We start from the raw sequence: 22,108 nt of genomic DNA, 5'->3' as shown, positions 1-22,108 counted from the left end.
AGACCTTGCTATTGATCTATGCATTTTATTTCTTGGATATATTGTAAATACTGTAAAGCTGCTTTGACACAATCTGCATTGTAAAAAGCGGTATATAAATAATGGTGACTTGATATATAATTTCTGTGTTGTAATGTGCTTGTCATTTATAGCTGTTCCTGGAGCATGTGACCCACCAGTCCTTACAAACATCACAAAGGAGCGTATGACTGTAAGCTGGAAGGAACCATCTGATGATGGAAAATCCCCTATCCTTGGATACATAGTTGAGAAACGTGAGACCAAGGAAATTAACTGGACTAAACTGAACAGAAAACCCTTGCTGGAGAGAACACTTGAGGTTGGAGGTCTCTCTGAGGGAGCTCAGTATGAGTTTAGAGTCATTGCTGTTAATAAAGCTGGCCTTGGAAAACCCAGTGAACCATCTAATGCCACCTCTGCTCTTGATCCTTTGTGTGAGTATCAGAAGCTGTTTACAGTACAATATCTTGTATATCTAGGAATATGCGCAAGCATATATAAATACCTCTTAATATTTATTTACAGATCCTCCAGGCCCACCCATTTCTCCCAAAGTTATAGACACAACCAGCAGCACAATTAGACTAACTTGGACTAAGCCTGCAAATGATGGTGGTAGTGAAATTTTGGGATACCTTGTTGAATGCAAGAGAACTAATACAACAGACTGGATAAGATGCAATGTACCCAAGAACCTCCAGGATACTAATTATGTTGTGACTGGACTCTTGGAGAACTCAGAGTACCAACTTCGTGTTACTGCTGTAAATAAAGTTGGATTCAGCCAGCCTTGTGAAGTTCCTGAAAAACATGTTGCCAAGGATATTTTTGGTAAAAATAATTTACTAACTTGTAAATCGTTAATGACATATTTTGTTAAATCTTAAAAATAAGTTGTATATTGTGTATCTAATGTCTGCAATATATAAATTTATTTTTTCTGTTATTCTAGCTGCTCCTGAGGCTGAGCTTGATGCAGAGCTGAAGGACATTGTGGTGCTCACTGCTGGCAGTAAAATGAAACTTCATGCCATATATAAGGGTCGACCAATCCCCAGGGTGACCTGGGCCAAGATGAACACCAACATTAAGGACAGACATGGAATCGTAATCAAGACAACAGACACCGATACATTGGTTTATGTTGATAAAGTCAATAGATATGATGCAGGCAAATACATTCTGAATCTTGACAGTGTAAGCGGAATGAAGATGTACACCGTTACTGTCAAGGTCCTTGGTGAGTCCTAAGAGGTCTATATATAAATAGTTTAATATTTATATACTATTGTTTATAGTATTAATATTTTATACACTAAACAGATACTCCTGGACCTCCACTGAATCTGATGGTAAAAGAGACATCAAAGGACAGTGCCTACATCCTATGGGATGCACCTCTAATTGATGGTGGAAGTGAGATTACAGGTTACATTGTTGACAAAAGAGATGCAGAAAGGAAAGCATGGTCAAATGTTTCAACCACTTGCACTAAAACATCTTTCAAGATTGATGGTTTAGAAGCTGGAAGATCTTATTGTTTCAGGGTTCTGGCTCAAAATCAGTATGGCATTGGTGAGCCATGTGAAACTGTGGATGCTGTTAGAGCTTCTGGTGAGTGAAGATCATTTTTGATTATGTAATCTTCAACTGCAGAAATAATTTCAATGTATATTTTATAATAACACTGCTCATATTTGTTATTGAATAAACTATATTCCAGAACTACCTGGACCAGTTGTAGACTTCAAGACCTTACTGGTAACCAAGGACTCTTGCACACTTTCCTGGAAAAAGCCCATCAGTGATGGAGGAAGCCGCATCATTGCATATGTGCTAGAGGTCCTTAATGGCGAAGACAAATGGAAGGAGCTTCTTAGATCAAAGAACATGCAATATAGTGCAAAGGACATTACTGAAGGAAGGGAATACAAATACAGAGTTAAAGCAACAAATGATTCTGGTGATGGTCCTGTGAAAGAACTCTCTGTGATTGCTAAAGATGTCAATGGTGAGATTTTTAATTTTGCATTTGTATAAAAATGCCCTTGAGCTCTCTCTGGTATATTGTGTTCTAAATCTGCTCCTTGTTAATTATTTTTCTATATTATTATAGTTTCTCCAAGCTGTGACTTGCGAGAGTTGCCCAACTTGAACTATATCGCAAAAGAAGGAAGCACCGTTCGTCTCAAGATTCCTATTAGTGGAAAGCCTGTACCTGTTGTCACATGGAAGAAGGGAGAGGATGAAAATCTTACAGACACAGGAAGAGTGTGTGCAGAATCAACGGCAGTAAACACAACTCTTATGATACGTGACTGCCAAAGGACAGATGCCTCAAAATACACCATCACTCTTCGCAATGCTGCTGGAACAAAAGAGTCCACAATTTTTGTCAGAGTTGTTGGGAAGCCAGGAATTCCAGCTGCACCAGTAAAGTTCAAAGAAGTGACTGCAGATGGTGCAACCTTAAAATGGGGTGTTCCTAAAGATGATGGTGGATCAGAAATTACCAACTACATTCTTGAGAAACGTGATTCCATTACTAACATGTGGGTTACTGTGTCTTCATCTGTGGACACAAACACTTTCAGAGTGTTTGGTCTCCATGAGGGAACTGAGTACATCTTCAGGGTTAGTGCAGAAAACAAATATGGAATTGGTGAGGGCCTCAAATCAGAGCCTATGGTTGCCAAGCATCCATTCAGTGAGTGGATTTATTATAATTTATTGTCAATATAGTTTAGATACTATAGGCAATATCAAAGTGTGAAAATCTCACTTTCTTACTCATGATTTTTTTCATCAGATGTTCCAGATTCACCTCCACCCCCTCAAGTCATGAATATGGGTCATGATTCAGCAACACTTGCATGGTTTGATCCAAGGAAAACCGGAGGCTCACCAATCACAGGTACAGAAATAATTAAATATAAGACAATAACCTTTTCATCAAGACAATGCTTTTTTCATTGAAATATGGTTAGGAAACAATAACACAACAATTGTATATATCAACAGTATTCTTATGAAATTATTTTATACTTCATTTTTTATTATTGTTATTATTTATTAATTATTATTATTATTATTTATTTTCTTTGGTTACAGGTTATCATGTTGAATTAAAGGAAAGAAACAGCATGTTATGGAAAAGAGCAAACCCAACTCCTTTGAAGATGAGAGATTTCAAAGTGACAGGCTTAACAGAGGGTCTAGAATATGAGTTCAGAGTTATGGCTATTAATCTGGCTGGTGTTGGTAGACCAAGTCCTGCCACTGAGCCAATGGTTGCCTTGGATGCAATTGGTAAGTAAAGCTTATTTCAAATGCTTGAGTCTTATATAATCCCCCATTATACACCCTACTTTGAGTAAGGTTAATTTTTAATAAATGAACATTTTTCATTATAGATGCACCTGGCAAACCTGATGTGATTAGCATCACTAGAAGCACTGTAACACTTCAGTGGACTGAGCCTCAATATGATGGTGGACACAGGCTTACAGGCTACATTGTTGAGAGACGTGATCTCCCAGCAAAGGTCTGGGTAAAGGATAATATAATAAATGTTGTGGACTGTGCATATACTGCAGCAGACTTGCAGGAGGGTTGCAAGTATGAATTTAGAATCAGGGCAAAGAATGCAGCGGGAGCAATAAGTCCACCCTCCGAACAAACTGATACCCTTGTGTGCATGGATGAATATGGTAAGACTAAATTACATTTTCTAGTTCATTCATCTTGAGTAAATAAAGTACCATGTCATCTAACCTAGGAAATTGTTGTGCTGATTAGTTTGTTATTATTTTGCAGCGGCACCAACCATTATAATTGATCCAACAGTCAAGGAGGGGCTAACTGTCAAAGCTGGAGATATTATTGTAATTACCGCAACAAGCATTCTGGGCAAACCTCAGCCAACCTCTGTGTGGTCAAAGGGTGGAAAGTATTTCAAGCCATCAGATGTGTGCCAAATAGAAACTACGCCTTCTTCTTCTACTCTTTCTATCAAATATGCAAGTAGGAAGGATTCAGGAGAGTACACAATTACAGCAAGTAACCCATTTGGTGTGAAAGAAGAAAATGTGAAAGTAACAATTTTAGATGTTCCTGGTCCACCAGGGCCAGTTGAGGCAAGTGGAATTTCATCCGAAAAGGTCACTTTGTCATGGACACCACCTCATGAGGATGGAGGATCTACAATTAAATACTATACTTTGGAGAAAAGAGAAACAAGCCGTCTTCTTTGGACCATTCTTGCTGAAAAGGTTATTGACTGCCATTTTGTTGCCAATAAGCTTATCAAGGGAAATGAGTACATCTTCAGAGTTTCTGCTGTCAACAGTTCTGGAGCTGGTGATGCTTCCCATTCTGAACCAGTGAAAATGGTGGATAGCTATGGTATGTTTAAAAAAAAAAAAAAAAAAAAAAAAAAAACCTCACTCTCATATTGTTTACATACTTTTGTGTGATGCTGAATAGCTGGATATGTATATGCAATACGATTCTAAAGAGACATATTTATTTCAGGTCCCCCTGGTCCACCAGCTAAACCAGAAGTTGAAAATGTTGGAGGAAATTCTGTTACCATTGCTTGGAAAAGACCAGCTGATGATGGTGGAAGTGATATAATGGGCTACATGGTTGAAAGGAAAGAAAAGAAGGGCATGAGATGGACCCGAGCATCAAAGAAAACAATTGCTGAACTCCACTTTGAAGTGAAAGGGCTAAAAGAGGGAGTTGAATATGAATTCAGAGTAACTGCTGAGAATAAATCTGGTTTTGGTGAGCCAAGTGAACCTTCAATGCCAGTGAAGACAAAGCTTGTTGCAGGTAAGTAAAGTGATTATTTAATATTTGATATAATAGCAAAGATGGTGACATCGTAACATGTATGCTATCAATTTTCAGATGTACCTAGTCCTCCAGTCAACCCAAGAGTCACTGACACAACAAAAACCACAGCTGAATTGCACTGGGGCAAACCACTTAGTGATGGTGGCATGGAAGTCAAAGGATATCTTATTGAGCACAAAAAGGAGGGAGAAGAAGAATGGGTGAAAGATACAGCTACGCCTTTGCGGATCACTGAGTTTGTTGTCCCCAATTTGCAAGCTGGAACGAAATATCATTTCAGAATTTGTGCAGTGAATGCAATGGGTGTTAGTGAACCAGCACAAACAAAGGATCTTGTTGAAATTGTGGAACGTGAAGAAATCCCTGATTTAGAACTAGATGTAGAACTCAGAAGAACGTTAGTTGTTAGGGCAGGTGCCTCTATTCGTATATTTATTCCTATTAAAGGACGCCCAACCCCTACAGTGACTTGGACAAAAGAGGATTCACCGTTAAAAACTCGTGCAATCATCGACAGTACTGAATCCTATACCCTGTTGGTCATTCCCGACTGTAATAGACGCGATGCAGGGAAATATGATTTAACATTAGAGAATGCTGCTGGAAAGAAGACTGCTTCTGTGGTTGTAAGAGTTTTGGACTCCCCTGGTCCTCCTCTTAATCTGAAACCCAAAGCAATTGACAAAGAGAGTATCACATTAGAATGGGAGATGCCTCTTATTGATGGAGGTGCTAAAATTACTAATTACATAATTGAGAAGAGAGAGTCTACTCGCAAGGCATATGCTGCTGTGATCACACAATGTGATACATGCTCCGTCAGAGTTCCTGATCTGGCAGAGGGTTTGGAATATTATTTCAGAGTTTCTGCTGAAAATGAGTATGGCATTGGTGAAGCAGTTGAAACCCCAGACCCAATCAGAGTATCTCAAGCACCAACTCCACCAGAAAATATCACTTTTACTGATGTCACGAAGAACTCAGTTAGTCTTGCATGGACTAAACCAAAACATGATGGTGGAAGTAGGGTTACTGGGTATGTAATTGAAGCACAAAAGAAAGGAACAGACCAGTGGGCCCATGTGACAACTGTGAAAACTTTGGATTTTACTGTAAAAAATCTTAATGAAAATGAAGAGTACATATTCCGTATAATGGCAGTGAACAGTTCTGGGCGAAGTCTTCCTCGTGTAAGCAAGCCTGTAGTTATCAAAGAACAAAGTTCAGAACCAGAATTTGATCTCCGTGGTGTGTGTCAGAAGACAGTTATTGCCAAGGCTGGCGATGATATAAAGGTTGAGGTGCCCGTTTCTGGACGTCCTAATCCTACAGTTTCTTGGCAGAAAGACAATCAAGCCCTCAAATTAACACAAAGGACAATGATTGAAAATACCTCTACCTCAACTATCTTGATCATAAATGAATGTTTAAGGAGTGACAGTGGAATATACTCAATGACAGGAAAGAACATCGTTGGCTCGGTTACAGATAGCATCATAGTAAAAGTGCATGATGTGCCTGGACCACCAAAGGGACCAATTAAACTGGACAAAATATCTCGTACTTTTATTGAGTTCTCATGGGAAGCTCCTGAAAATGATGGTGGTGTACCAATCAATAACTATATAGTAGAAATAAGGGAAACTGCTAGCCAGACATGGGTAGAACTCTCCTCACTGATTATTCGTACAACATTTAAAGCAACTCGTTTAACAACAGGAACTGAATATCAATTCCGCATCAAGGCTAAAAACAGATATGGGACAGGGCCTCCATTAACATCAGAGGCAGTTGTTGCTGCATATCCATTTAAGGTACCTGGGCCACCTGGAACACCCAAAGTTGTCACTTTCACTAAGGATACAATGACAATTGGTTGGAATGAGCCTGTTTCTGATGGTGGAAGTGAGGTCATTGGTTACCATGTTGAAAGGAAAGAGAGGAAAAGTATTGTTTGGCACAGAATTAGCAAGGCACTTGTGATCGGAAATCTGTTCAAATCCACAGGACTAGAGGATGGTGTGGCATATGAGTTCCGTGTGATTGCTGAAAACATAGCTGGAATTGGAAAACCAAGCAAAGCTTCTGAACCAATGCTTGCTCTTGATCCAGTGGATCCACCTGGTCAACCTGTCCCAATCCATGTGTCCAAAAATGCCATCACTATTCAGTGGACAAAGCCAGAGTATGATGGTGGATTCAAGATTACTGGCTATACTGTGGAAAAGAGAGATCTTCCATCTGGGCGATGGATGAGAGCTAACTTTACAAATATCATTGAAACCACTTTCACTATAAGTGGTCTAACACAAGATGAATCTTATGAATTCCGTGTATTTGCAAGAAATTCAGCTGGTGCGGTTAGTAACCCATCAGACCCATCAGATCCAATTATTTGCAAAGATGACATTGAAGAACCAAGGATTATGGTTGATGCTAAATTTAAAGATATTGTCCTCGTCAAAGCTGGAGAGTTGTTCAAACTTGAAGCTGATGTTGCAGGCCAGCCATTACCATCTATGGTTTGGTCGAAAGATGGAAAAGATATTGAAAACACATCCAAACTACAGCTCAAGATGACAGAACTTACAGCAGTCTTGATCAACAAGGATTCTGTCAGAAGGGATGGTGGTGAATTTATTTTGACAGCAACAAATGTTGGTGGCTTTGCTAAGCATGTTTTCAATGTCAAGGTTCTTGACAGACCAGGACCCCCTAAGGGACCTCTGGCAGTTTCCGATATTACAGCTGAAAAATGTGTGCTAACATGGAATCCACCTGCAGATGATGGCGGTGCAAACATCGAACATTATGTTATTGAAAAACGTGAGTCAAGCAGACTCGCTTGGACAAATGTGGCATCTGAATTGCTGGTTAATCAGGTTCAAGTGACAAAGTTGCTCAAAGGAAATGAATACATTTTCAGAGTTATGGCTGTAAACAAGTATGGAGTTGGAGAACCTCTTGAGTCTGAAGCAATAATTGCTGATAATCCATATGTACGACCAGATCCTCCACAAACACCTGAGATAACAGCGGTCACCAAAGATTCAGTAGTCCTCTGTTGGGGTGCACCTGCTAGCAATGGAGGAAGTGAAATCATCAACTATCGAATTGAGAAAAGAGACAGGATTAGTTTGCGTTGGGTAAAATGCAACAAGAGGAATGTTACTGATTTGCATTTCAAGGTTACAGCTCTTGTTCCAGGCCATGAATATGAGTTCAGAGTTTTTGCTGAAAATGCAGCAGGAATAAGTGAACCCAGTCCTTCATCACCATTTGTCAAAGCCACAGACACTCTTTTCAAACCAGGTCCCCCTGGCAACCCAAGAATCCTGGACACAACAAATTCTTCAATCACGCTTGCATGGAACAAACCAGTTTATGATGGTGGTTCTGAAATTACTGGCTATATTCTTGAGACTTGTCTCCCTGGAACTGAAGAGGAAGAATGGACAATTGTTTCCCCTAAAGATGGTGTAAAGGGGACATCATTTACAATTACAAATCTTAAAGAAAATCAGGAATACAAAATTAATGTGTCAGCTGTAAACTGCGAGGGTATTGGAGAAGCAGCACCTGTACCAGGTTCACCTAAAGCAGAGGAACGACTCTTACCACCAGAGGCTGACCTTGATGCTGAACTTCGTAAGATTGTGAACATCAGAGCATGCAATACACTAAGACTTTTTGTGCCAATTAGAGGTAGACCAACACCAGAGGCCAAATGGTCAAGAGAGAATGATGAACCTTTAGACAGAGCTACAATTGAAACAACGTCATCTTTTACATCACTGGTTATTGCCAATGTGAATAGATTTGACAGTGGCAAATACAATTTGACTGTAGAAAACAGCTCTGGAACAAAGACGGTCTCTGTTATAGTTAGAGTTTTAGATACACCTGGAGCACCACAAAACCTAAAAATAAGCCAGGTCACTAAAGAATCTGTTTCACTTGTTTGGGATCCTCCACTTAATGATGGTGGCACAAAAATTAAGAATTATATTGTTGAGAAGCGAGAGGCTACAAGAAAGGCATATGCTACAGTAAATGCCAATTGTCACAAAACTACTTACACCATTGACCATCTCCAAGAAGGATGCAACTACTATTTCAGAGTTCTGGCAGAAAATGAATATGGCATTGGTCTCCCTATGGAGACTGGTGAATCTGTTAAAGTGTCTGAGAAGCCACTTCCCCCTGGCAAGATTACACTTCAGGATGTCACAAAGACAAGTGTGACATTATCATGGGAAAAGCCTGAACATGATGGAGGAAGCAGAGTGGTGGCATATGTTGTAGAGATGCAGAGCAAAGGGAATGAAAAATGGACACAAGCTGTGATTGTCAAGGTACCTGAAGCAGTTATTACTGGGCTTGTACCTGGTGAAGAGTATATGTTCCGTGTTTCTGCAAGGAATGAAAAGGGAACCAGTGATCCTCGTCAAATTGGTGTGCCAGTGATTGCCAAAGACCTTGTAATTGCTCCTTCTGCTAAGATGATGTTCTCCACATTCAGTGTCCTGGCAGGAGAAGATTTGACAATTGATATTCCATATAATGCTCGTCCCAAAGCTACCATTTCATGGCTAAAGGAAGCAGTTCCACTTAAACGAACATCCAGAGTTAACTTTTCCTCTACGGATACACAGCTGAATTTAGTAATCAAAGAGGCCTGTAGAGATGATGTTGGCCAGTATGGTATTAAACTATCAAATACAGCTGGTGAGACAAAAGTAGACATTAGAATTGTTGTTCTTGACAAACCTGGTCCACCAACAGGCCCTGTTAAAGTTGATGAAGTAACATCTGACAGTGTTACCATTTCTTGGAAGCCACCAGAGTATGACGGGGGCTGCACCATTAATAACTATATAGTAGAAAAGAGGGACACATCGACAACTAATTGGCAGATTGTAGCAGCAAATCTAGCAAGAACTCAAATTAAGGCAGGAAGACTGAAGACAGGCTCTGAATATCAGTTCAGAATTGCAGCAGAGAACAGATATGGCAAAAGCCCTCTGCTTGTGTCTGAATGTGTGGTTGCACAGTACCCATACAAACTACCGGGCCCTCCTGGAACACCTTTCTTGCAGTCTTCCACAAAAGATAGTATGGTGATAGTGTGGAATGAACCTGTCATCGATGGTGGAAGCACAATCTTAGGGTATCACCTTGAGCGAAAAGAGAGAAATAGCATTCTTTGGATGAAGCTAAACAAAAGCATAATCCAAGACACAACTTTTAAGACAACAGGTCTTGAAGAAGGCATGGAATATGAATTCAGAGTTTATGCTGAAAACATTGTTGGCATTGGGAAGGCTAGTAAGATCTCAGAGGGCTATACTGCCAGAGATCCTTGTGATCCTCCTGGAACACCAGAAGCAGTTAGAATCACAAAGAATTATATTACAATAGCATGGACCAAGCCGGAGTATGATGGTGGAAGCAAAGTCACTGGATATATTGTAGAAAAGAAGGAATTGCCTGCAGGACGCTGGATGAAAGCAAACTTCACCAATATAATAGAGACTGAGTATACTGCAACAGGTCTTACTGAGGATGAGAAATATGAGTTCCGTGTCATTGCAAGAAATGCTGCTGGAGTTTTCAGTGATCCATCATATAGTACTGGACCTATCATGGCAAAGGATGAGATTGAACCACCACGTATCAGCATAGATCCAGAGTACACTCAAACAATTGTTGTAAATGCAGGGGACAACTTCAAGATTGATGCAGATATTCATGGGAAACCAACACCATCAATCTGTTGGATGAAGGGTGAGCAGGAACTTGGAAACACCATATCTCGTGAAATTAAAAGCACAGATAGGTATACCTGTTTGACTGTAAAGGAGGCCAAACTTGCTGATGGAGGTCAATATACTCTATTACTGCAAAATCCAGGAGGAGAGAAGACTGTACAAGTCAATATTTGTGTCCTTGATAAGCCTGGGCCACCAGAGGGACCCATCTCTATTACAGGTGTAACCAGTGAACAATGCTGCATTTCTTGGAAACCACCTAAACAAGACGGTGGCAGCAAGATCACTCATTATATTGTTGAAAAAAGAGAGACTAGCAGACTACTTTGGACGGTTGTTGAACCCAAAGTCCAAGCTCTAAACCTTAAAATAATGAAACTACTAGAAGGAAATGAATATATTTTCAGAGTTTTACCAGTAAACAAATTTGGTGTTGGTGAGCCCCTCCAATCAAGTGCAGTTGTTATTAAGAATCCTTTTACACCTCCAGATGCACCAAAAGGAGTGGAAGTCTCTAATGTCAAGAAAGACTCAATGGTCATAACCTGGGAGGCCCCAACAAATGATGGAGGTACTCATATCACTGGTTATATTATTGAGAAACATGACAAGGAAGGCATTAGATGGACCAGATGCAACATGAAAACAGTTACTAACCTCACATTTAAAGTTACTGGACTCCTGGAGAACCACCTCTACGAATTTAGAGTTTCTGCTGAGAATGCTGCTGGAGTTAGTGAGGCAAGTTCTGCAAATGTATTCTATAAAGCCCTGGATCCTGTATTCAAGCCAGGTCCACCACATAATCCAAAAGTGTTAGACATGACCAAATCATCTGTTGTACTTGCATGGGGAAAGCCTATTTATGATGGTGGATGTGAAATCCAGGGATATATTGTTGAAGCATGTGAAGCAAAAGCAGCCATAGAGGACATACAGCCTCCAGGAGAAGAAGGAAAGGCAGCTGCAGATGAATGGACAATCTGCACTCCACCAACAGGTGTTAAACTGACACGCTTTAATGTGGAAAATCTGAAAGAAAAGCAGGAATATAAATTCAGGGTTTGTGCAGTTAACAAGGTTGGTGTTGGGGAGCATGCTGATGTTGCAGGGTCCATACTGCCAGAGGACAAAACCGAGGAACCGGATCTTGATATTGATGCTGAGTTTAGAAAGCTTGTACGTATTAAAGCTGGAGGTTCTCTTAGAATGTTCATCCCTTTCAAAGGAAGACCAGCACCACAAATCAAATGGGAAAAAGATGGTGGGCAGATTAAGGAAACAGCACAGACTGAGACCACCAGCAGTCACACTTATCTTGTGATTGATAAAGTCAACAGGGCAGACAGTGGTAAATATACTGTTACTGCAGAAAACTCTGCTGGTGCAAAATCTGAAACAATTATTGTGAAAGTCCTTGACACACCAAGCGCTCCTCTTAACTTCAAAGTTAAAGAAATTACAAAAGAATCTGTTACTCTTACATGGGAGCCTCCAATTTTAGATGGTGGAGCAAAGATCAAAAATTACATTGTTGAAAAACGTGAGAGCACAAGAAAAACATTTTCTGCTGTTGTCACAAACTGCCACAAACTCTCTTGGAAAGTTGAACCACTTCAGGAAGGCTGCAGTTACTATTTTAGAGTGCTTGCAGAAAATGAACATGGTATAGGGCTACCTGCCGATATCACAGATCCTTTGAAGGTTTCAGAGGTGCCACAATGTCCTGGAAAATTAAGTGTTGTAGATGTTACTAAAACAAGCGTGTCTCTTTCTTGGGAAAAGCCGATTCATGATGGTGGCAGTAGAATTCTTCAATACCTTGTTGAAATGCAGGTCAAGGGTAATGATAAATGGTCTGGATGTGCCAATGTAAAAACACTGGAAGCTGTAATCAGTAATTTGAACCCTGGCGAAGAGTACACTTTCAGAGTAATTGCTATCAATGAAAAAGGAAAGAGTGACCCAAGAACTCTTGCTGTCCCTGTGCAAGCAAAGGACCTTGTCTTTGGGCCTGATGTAAGACCTGCATTTAGCAACTATAGTGTTCTTGTTGGAAAGGACCTTCAAGTTGAAATCCCAATTTCTGGACGTCCAAAGCCAAAGGTTATATGGACAAAGGATGGTGCAGCCCTCAAGTTCACAACAAGGGTTAACATTTCTAATACAGCACACAGCACTGTTCTTAGCATCAAAGAAGCAGCAAGAGAAGACGGTGGAATGTATGGAATAAACTTGTCCAATGTTGTTGGACAAAAGGATGCAACCATTGAAATCATCACTCTTGATAAACCTGGCCCACCAACTGGCCCTGTGCGATTTGATGAGATAACTGTTTCAAGCATTACATTGTCATGGGATCCTCCAAAGTATACTGGTGGTTGCCCAATTTCAAATTATATTGTGCAAAAGAGAGATACAACTTCTACAACATGGGAAAATGTTGCAATTTCATTAGCAAGAACAACACTTAAAGTCGTACGACTGAAGACCGGTGCTGAATATCAATTCAGAATCATTGCTCAGAACAGGTATGGCAAGAGCTATGCTCTGGACTCTTCAACTGTTGTTGCTCAGTATCCATATAGAGAACCAGGACCACCAGGAACTCCATTTGTGTCATGTCTATCAAAGGACCATATGGTTGTTGAGTGGAATGAGCCAGTTTCAGATGGCGGCAGCACCATTATTGGATATCATCTTGAAAGGAAGGAGAGAAACAGCATTCTTTGGACAAAGATAAATAAGACACTGATTCACGAAACAAAATTCAAAACCAGTCCTTTAGAGGAAAGTGTTGAATATGAGTTCAGAGTATATGCTGAAAATATTGTTGGCATTGGAAGATGCAGCAAAATCTCAGAGGGCTTTGTTGCTCGTGATCCATGTGATCCTCCTGGAACCCCAGAAGCTGTCCATGTGACTAAAAATTCAATAACTATCCAGTGGACAAAGCCAGAGTATGATGGTGGAAGTGTTATCACTGGTTATACTGTTGAGAAACGTGATCTTCCTGAAGGACGCTGGATGAAAGCAAGTTTCACAAATGTTATTGAAACCAATTTTACTGTCACTGGGCTGACAGAAGGTGCCAAGTATGACTTCAGGGTAATTGCAAAGAATGCAGTTGGCACTATCAGCAAACCATCATACAACAGTGGACCTATTGTTGCATTGGATGAGGTAGAGCCACCAAAGTTTTCTATTGACCCAGAATACACTCAGACTCTAATTGTGAATGCAGGAGATACATTCAAACTTGATGCTGATGTTCATGGTAAGCCACTTCCTGCAATCCAGTGGTTTAAGAATGACAAGGAGCTTGAAAACACAATCAGATGTGACATCAAGAACACTGACTACAGAGCATTGATTATAGTAAAAGATGCACTCAGACAAGATGGTGGAAACTACACTCTTCAGCTCACTAATGTTGCTGGATCTCAGACCGCTCAATTCCATGTGAAAGTCCTTGATAAACCAGGTCCACCAGAAGGGCCTGTTCATGTCACAGGCGTGTCCAGTGATAAATGCACACTGATATGGCATCCTCCACTTGATGATGGAGGAAACACTATCACTCATTACATTATTGAGAGACGTGAGACAAGTCGACTTGCTTGGACTGTGGTCTGTAATGATTGCAAAACTACAACATACAAAGTGACAAAGCTCCTGGAAGGTAACGAATATATATTCCGTGTCATGGCTGCGAACAGTTACGGTGTTGGGGAGCCAATTGAAGCACCGTCTGTAATAATGAAAGATCCATTTAGTCAACCTGGATCACCACAAATTATTGAGGTAACAAATATTGCAAAGGACTCTATGACTATTTGCTGGAGTGCACCAGATACTGATGGTGGAAGTGAAATTCTTGGTTACATCATTGAGAAGAGAGACAGATCTGGAATTAGATGGACAAGGTGCAACAGACAAAAAGTAACTGATGTATGCTTCAGAGTGCATGGCTTAATTGAGGATCATGAATATGAATTCCGAGTGTCAGCTGAAAATGCAGCTGGAATTGGAGAACCAAGCTTGCCAACTTCATACTACAAGGCTTGTGATCCCAAATACAAACCTGGCCCACCCATGTATGCACATGTTGTTGATACCACCAAGACTTCAATTACAGTGGCATGGGGAAAACCCCTTAATGATGGAGGATGTGCAATTCAAGGATATATTGTAGAGATCTGCAAAGCTGAAGAGGAAGAATGGAATATGTGCACTCCCCCTACTGGCTTACGTGTCAACAGATTTGAAATCACTAAGCTAACAGAACAACAAGAATATAAGATTCAAATATGTGCCATCAATAAATTAGGTGTTGGAGAACCTGCAGTTATTCCAGGAACTGCCAAGCCTGAGGACAAACTGGAGAGCCCTGAAATTCACCTTGATTCAGAGCTAAGGAAAGGCATTGTTGTCCGTGCAGGAGGATCAGTAAGAATCAATGTACCATTCAAAGGTAGACCAATACCAGAAATCAAATGGACTAAAGATGAAAGTGATCTGTCAGAAAAGACAGTGCTTGAAAAGGGTTTTAACTTCACCCAGCTTTCAATTGACTCCTGTGATAGAAGGGACTCTGGAAAATACACTGTAACTCTACAGAACAGCAGTGGCTCTGTATCTGAATTTGTGGCTGTTAAAGTGTTAGATACACCTGGAGCACCACTAAACCTCGTAGTTAAGGATATCAAGAAGGACTCTGTTACACTTTTTTGGGAACCACCACTTATTGATGGAGGTGCAAAGATCAAGAATTATATTGTTGACAAGCGGGAATCCACAAGAAAAGCCTATGCAAATATAACAACCAAGTGCAGCAAAACAACTTATAAGGTGGAAAATCTTGCAGAAGGGGCCATGTATTATTTCAGAGTTATGGCTGAAAATGAATATGGTGTTGGTTTGCCGGTTGAAACAAAAATAGCTTCAAAGGCATCTGAAGTACCTCAGCCAGTTGGAAAGGTGATGCTGATGGATGTGACAAAAGTAAGTGCATCTCTGGCCTGGGAAAAGCCAGAGCATGATGGAGGTAGTAGGATTGCGGGCTACTTGATTGAAATGCAGCCAAAAGGAACTGACAAATGGGGTGTAGCAGCAAATGTAAAAACATGTGAGGGAACAGTCACTGGACTGACTGGTGGTCAGGAATATTTGTTCCGTGTTTTGGCATACAATGAGAAAGGCAAAAGTGAGCCAAAGCCCCTGGCTGCTCCAGTTATTGCCAACGACCTCACAATTGAACCAAGTCTAAAGTTGCAGTTCAATACATATAGTGTCAAATCTGGAAAGGATTTTAAACTTGAAATACCAATTTTTGGACGTCCAAAACCAAAGATCACTTGGTCAAAGGATGGACAGTCACTTAAAGTAACATCCAGAGTTACTACTTTCTTCACACCAACATCCACAATCCTGCAGATTACTGAAGCCTGTAAAGATGACCTTGGAAAGTATACAGTAACCGCAACAAACAGTGTTTGTGCAGTTACAGAAGATATCAGTATCATAATCCTGGATAAACCTGGTCCACCCACAGGACCAATAAAAGTAAATGAAGTGAGCAACAATTCTGTTTCCATCTCATGGGAACCTCCAGAGTATACAGGAGGCTGCCAAGTAAAGCATTATATTGTTGAAAAGAGAGATACCACTGAAACTACTTGGCAAGTTGTTGCTGGATCAGTTGCCAGGACATCCCTCAAAATTACCAAGCTGAAAACAGGTGCTGAGTATCAGTTTAGAGTCATTGCTGAGAACAGATATGGTAAGGGTGCTTCTTTGGATTCAAAGTCCATTGTTGTGCAGTATCCTTACAAACCACCTGGTCCACCTGGTACTCCATATGTGAAATCTGCCACCAAGGATCAAATGATAATTGAGTGGAATGAACCAGTCAGTGATGGTGGCAGTTCAGTGATTGGATACCACCTTGAGAGCAAAGAAAGAACAAGTATTCTATGGACAAAACTAAACAAAACACTTATTACTGATACTGTTTTCAAAATATGCAATCTTGAAGAAGGCATTGGTTATGAATTCAGGGTGTATGCTGAAAACATTGTTGGTACTGGCAGAGCAAGCAAAGTTTCAGAGAGCTTTGTTGCCCGTGACCCATGTGATCCACCTGGAACGCCTGAGGCTGTTACAATATCAAAGGACCACATTAAGATTCAGTGGTCAAAGCCTCAGTATGATGGTGGCAGCAAAGTGACTGGATATATTGTTGAGAGGAGAGATTTGCCTGAGGGCCGATGGATGAGGGCAAATTTTACCAATGTAATTGAGACCGAATTTACAAACACAGGCTTAACGGTAAACAATCAATATGAATTTAGAGTAATTGCAAGAAATGCAGTGGGTGTCTTCAGCGAGCCTTCAGACAGCACTGGACCAATTACTGCTACAGATGAAATTGAACCTCCTAGTGTTTCAATGGATCCTAAGTACAAGGATGTCATTGTTGTCAATGCTGGAGACAACATAGTTTTGGATGCAGATATACACGGTAAACCAACACCAGATATTCAGTGGCTAAAAGAAGGAAAGGAAATAGATAAGACATTGCGTATTGAAGTAAGAAGTACACAAAAATATGCTTCTATTACAATAAAAGATTGTACAAGATTGGATGGTGGAGAATATGACCTAGTATTAAGAAACAGTGGTGGAACCAAAACAATTCCAATAACAGTAAAAGTTCTTGACAGACCAGGTCCACCAACTGGACCACTACGAGTGACTGGCGTCATGTCTGACAAATGTCATCTGTCCTGGTCTGAGCCCTTGCAGAATGGTGGAGCTAATATTTCTCATTATATCCTTGAGAAAAGGGAAACTAGCAGACTATCATGGACTGTTGTTCATTCTAACATTCCTAGTGTAAATTATAAGGTGACCAAGCTCCTGCCAGGTGATGAGTATATCTTTAGAGTTATGGCTGTCAACAAATATGGCATTGGTGAACCTCTAGAATCTGAGGCAATTATTGCACGCAATCCATACAAGCCACCAAGTGTGCCATCAACACCAGAAGCAAGTGAGATAACAAAGGATTCAATAACTCTATCATGGAATGCCCCAGAGAGTGATGGTGGAGCAGAAATTAAGTGTTATCACTTAGAGAAGCGCGACAAAGATGGTGTGAGGTGGACAAAATGCAACCGACAGAAGCTGACTGATCTTCATTTCAAAGTAACTGGACTGTCAGAGGGACATTTCTATGAGTTCCGTGTGTCTGCTGAAAATGAAGCTGGTGTGGGAGAATTTAGTGACCTATCTCTGTTTTATAGAGCAATAAATGCCACAACTCCCCCGGGTCCACCTCATCATCCTAAAGTGACAGATCACACAAGCTCATCTGTCTCACTGTCTTGGGGAAAACCTGCTACTGATGGTGGTGCATATATTAAAGGTTATATTGTTGAGATGAAAGAGGTTTCTTCAGAGGAGTGGATCATATGCACACCCCCAGCTGGTATTCAAGCAACACGCCTCACAGTTGAAAACCTGAAGGAAAATGCTGAATATAACTTCCGTGTTTGTGCAATTAATTCTGAAGGAGTTGGTGAGCCTGCTGATGTTCATGGATCAGTGACTGCATCTGAAAAGATTGAAGCACCTGAGATTGAACTTGATGCTGACCTCAGGAAAGTTGTCTCTGTTCGTGCAGGAGGATCCCTTCGCCTTTTCATTACAATTAGAGGTCGACCTGAGCCATCTATCAAATGGGAAAAGGAGGATGGGCCTCTAACTGAGCGTGCTCAGATTGAATCCACCAGTTCATACACCATGCTTGTAATTGACAATGTCAATAGATTTGACAGTGGAAAATATAACTTGACTCTTGAGAACAAGAGTGGCACAAAATCTGCATTTGTGAATGTCAGGGTGCTTGATACACCAAGTTCTCCACAGAAGTTTGAAGTGAAAGATGTAAAGAAAGATTCAGTAACTCTCTGCTGGGACCCACCGCTTACAGATGGTGGGGCTAAAATAACCAATTATGTGGTTGAGAAGCGAGAATCTACAAGAAAAGCTTATACAACTGTCACAAGCAACTGCACACAGACTTCCTTTAAAGTTGATGAACTGCAGGAAGGAGGAATTTTCTACTTCCGTGTATGTGCTGTTAATGAGTATGGCTTTGGTGTGATGGCAGAAACAAAGAATCCTATTAAGGTTGCACAGGTACCTATGCCTCCAGGAAAAGTAACTCTTGTGGATGTCACGAAGAATAGTGTGACACTTGCTTGGGTTAAGCCTGTCCACGATGGAGGGAGCAAAATCATCTGCTACAATGTAGAGATGCAACCCAAGAGTAGTGACAAATGGGGTGTAAGCTGCACAGTTAAGGTTCCAGAGGCTACTGTGAGCAACCTCACGCCTGGTGAAACATACTCATTCAGGGTTATTGCATTAAATGAGAAGGGCAAGAGTGAGCCTCAAGAACTTGGTGTACCTGTTGTAGCTAAAGATATTGAGATTGAACCCTCTGTTCATCTGCTGTTCAATACATACAGTGTTAAGGCTGGAGATGATCTTACTGTGGAAGTTCCCGTGAGAGGCAGGCCTAAACCAGTTGTCTCTTGGAAGAAGGATGGCCTTCCTTTGAGGCAAACAACCTCTCTTTCAATTGTCAGCACAATGGTGTCAAGCAAAATTGTCATTAAAGAAGCTGCTATTGAACATGTTGGTAAATATGAAATCACTCTTGCTAATACAGCAGGCACTAAGTCCACAGACATTGGCATTGTTGTTCTTGATAAACCTGGGCCACCAGCTTCAGTGAAGGTTGATGCTGTGACTTCTGACAGTATTACATTGTCATGGGCCCCTCCAGAATATGATGGTGGATGCTCCATCAACAATTACATTGTTGAGAAGAGAGATACTAACACAACAGAGTGGCAGATTGTTTCAACAAATGTTGCCAGAACCTCAGTCAAAGTACCTCGATTGACACAGGGTTCTGAGTACCAGTTCCGCATCTATGCAGTGAATCGTTATGGAAAGGGTAAGCCAATTGACTCTCCGGGAATTACTGCAGAATACACATTTAAACAGCCTGGCCCACCTTCTACGCCCCGTGTTGTTCATGCCACCAAGGTCTTCATGCTCATCACATGGAATGAGCCAGTTAATGATGGTGGTAGCACAGTCCTTGGCTACCATTTAGAACGCAAGGAGAGAAGCAGTATTCTTTGGACAAAGGTGAACAGGACAATAATCAAGGATACTGAATTCAAAGTAACTGGAATTGAGGAAGGTATGATGTATGAATTCCGTGTCTATGCTGAAAATATTGCTGGAATTGGCAAAGCAAGCAAAGTCAGTGAGCCCATAGCTGCACGAGATCCTTGTGATCCTCCTGGTCAGCCTGTGGTAACTAGCATTACCAAATCCTCTGTTTCTTTTTCTTGGACCAAGCCTGAGTATGATGGTGGAGCCAAAGTTACTGGCTACATAATTGAGCGCAGAGATCTCCCAGAGGGTCGCTGGACAAGATGCAATTTTACCAATGTTGTGGAGACTTATTTTGATGTTACTGGCCTAACATTGGATGAGAAGTATGATTTCCGTGTCATCGCAAAGAATGCTGCTGGACTATTTAGTGAGCCATCTGACAACACTGGTCCTATTACAGTTAAAGATAATGTAGATCCACCACGCATTATGATGGATGTCAAGTTCAAGGATGTTGTGGTAGTAAAAGCTGGGGAAACCCTGAAGATTAATGCTGACATTGCAGGGCGCCCTCTTCCAGTTGCATCTTGGTCAAAGGATGGACATGAAATTGAACAGAAGGCAAGAATTCAGATAACTGGAACAGATACTAGTACTATGATAGTAGTTAAAGACTGCAAAAGGAGTGATTCTGGACAATATGCTTTGACTTTAAAGAATGTTGCAGGAAGTGTCACAACACCAGTAAACTGTGTTATTCTGGATAAACCAGGACCTTCAGCAGGACCACTATCAGTAACAGGTCTCACAGCAGAGGAGTGCACACTGTCATGGGGACCACCACAAGAAATTGGTGGCTCTGAAATAACACATTATGTTGTTCAGAAACGAGAGACCAGTCGATTGGCATGGACACTTGTACATGGAGAGGTCAAAACTACAACATTGAAGGTCACTAAGCTCTTAAAAGGAAATGAGTACATATTCAGAGTATTAGCTGTCAACAAGTTTGGACTTGGTGAAGCCCTTGAAAGTGAAATAGTCAAGGTCACTGAACCATACACTATCCCAGGAGCTCCAACAAATGTTGAAATTACAAGTGTGACCAGTGAGGAAATGAGGCTAACTTGGGCAAAACCTGCATCTGATGGAGGTAGCGAGATCCTTGGATATGTAATTGAAAGACGAGAGAAATCTGGTCTTCACTGGGTCCGTGTGAACAGGGACCTTGTGAAAGACCTAACAGCTGTAATATCAAAAGTAAGAAGAGGATGTGAGTATGAGTTTAGGGTTTATGCTGAAAATTTAGCAGGCTTGAGTCCAGCCAGTGACTCATCTCTTACAGCAAGGGCAGAGGATGAACTTTTGGTACCATCCCCACCAACTAAACCTAAGATTCTGGATCATACCAAGAATTCTATTACCATTGTCTGGAAAAAGCCATTATCTGATGGTGGTGCACAGATCCTTGGATACAGTGTAGAATATAAGAAATCTGAGGATGCGGAATGGATTGTGGCTATTCAGATGACAAAAAGCAATGAATTCACAGTTTCGGGTCTTACAACTGATGTACAGTATGTTTTTGCTGTTAAAGCAATCAACAAAGTTGGTGTCAGTGAACAGTCGCCTGTCTCTGAGCCACAGTCAGCAATGGAGAGAAAGGAGGAACCTGTATTTGACATTGACATTGAGATGCGAAAAACTTTAATTGTCAAGCATGGAAATTCATTTACTTTGACAGCTCCATTTAAAGGAAAGCCAATGCCTTCAGTTACATGGAATAAAGAGGAGGTCGATCTCAAAGCAAGGGCAAGCATAGAAACAACAGAAACATGCACATCTGTTACTATTGAGAAAGCAACACGAAATGACACTGGACAATACATTGTTACTTTGGACAATGGTGTTGGAACAGCATCTTTGCCAATGATGGTCAAAGTCCTCGATACCCCTGGACCACCAACTAATGTGAAAATTACTGAAGTCACAAAAGATTCTGCAACAGTTACTTGGGAACCTCCAGAGAATGATGGAGGAGATGCTGTTAAGGCTTATCATGTTGAGAAACGTGAAGCAAGTAAAAAGGCGTGGGTATGCGTAACAAGTAACTGTCACAGTCTGACATACAGGGTTGAAGACTTGCAAGAAGGTGCAATCTACTATTTTAGAGTCACTGGAGAAAATGAGTTTGGAACAGGTGTACCTGCTGAAACTAAAGATGGAACCAAGATAACAGGTACAATTATTTCCAT

At 40.9% G+C, this 22,108-nt stretch overlaps 1 protein-coding gene across 1 annotated transcript in view; it reads left to right on the top strand.

The window, feature by feature from the left end:
* The window catches only part of LOC109090096 (titin-like), a 139,445-nt gene that overhangs the window by 91,313 nt on the left and 26,024 nt on the right, over positions 1-22,108 (top strand). Inside the window, exons 154-165 of the mRNA XM_042730523.1 lie at positions 153-455; positions 547-852; positions 974-1,261; positions 1,345-1,635; positions 1,745-2,032; positions 2,138-2,728; positions 2,831-2,935; positions 3,133-3,330; positions 3,435-3,731; positions 3,838-4,425; positions 4,555-4,857; positions 4,936-22,092. Of these exons, the coding sequence (XP_042586457.1) occupies positions 153-455; positions 547-852; positions 974-1,261; positions 1,345-1,635; positions 1,745-2,032; positions 2,138-2,728; positions 2,831-2,935; positions 3,133-3,330; positions 3,435-3,731; positions 3,838-4,425; positions 4,555-4,857; positions 4,936-22,092 (20,715 nt within the window). The remainder of the gene's footprint in view (positions 1-152; positions 456-546; positions 853-973; positions 1,262-1,344; positions 1,636-1,744; positions 2,033-2,137; positions 2,729-2,830; positions 2,936-3,132; positions 3,331-3,434; positions 3,732-3,837; positions 4,426-4,554; positions 4,858-4,935; positions 22,093-22,108) is intronic.

The sequence above is a fragment of the Cyprinus carpio genome, chromosome B9, assembly GCF_018340385.1.
Source record: "Cyprinus carpio isolate SPL01 chromosome B9, ASM1834038v1, whole genome shotgun sequence".
NCBI lineage: Eukaryota > Metazoa > Chordata > Actinopteri > Cypriniformes > Cyprinidae > Cyprinus > Cyprinus carpio.
This window is presented reverse-complemented; position numbering and strand designations above follow the sequence as displayed.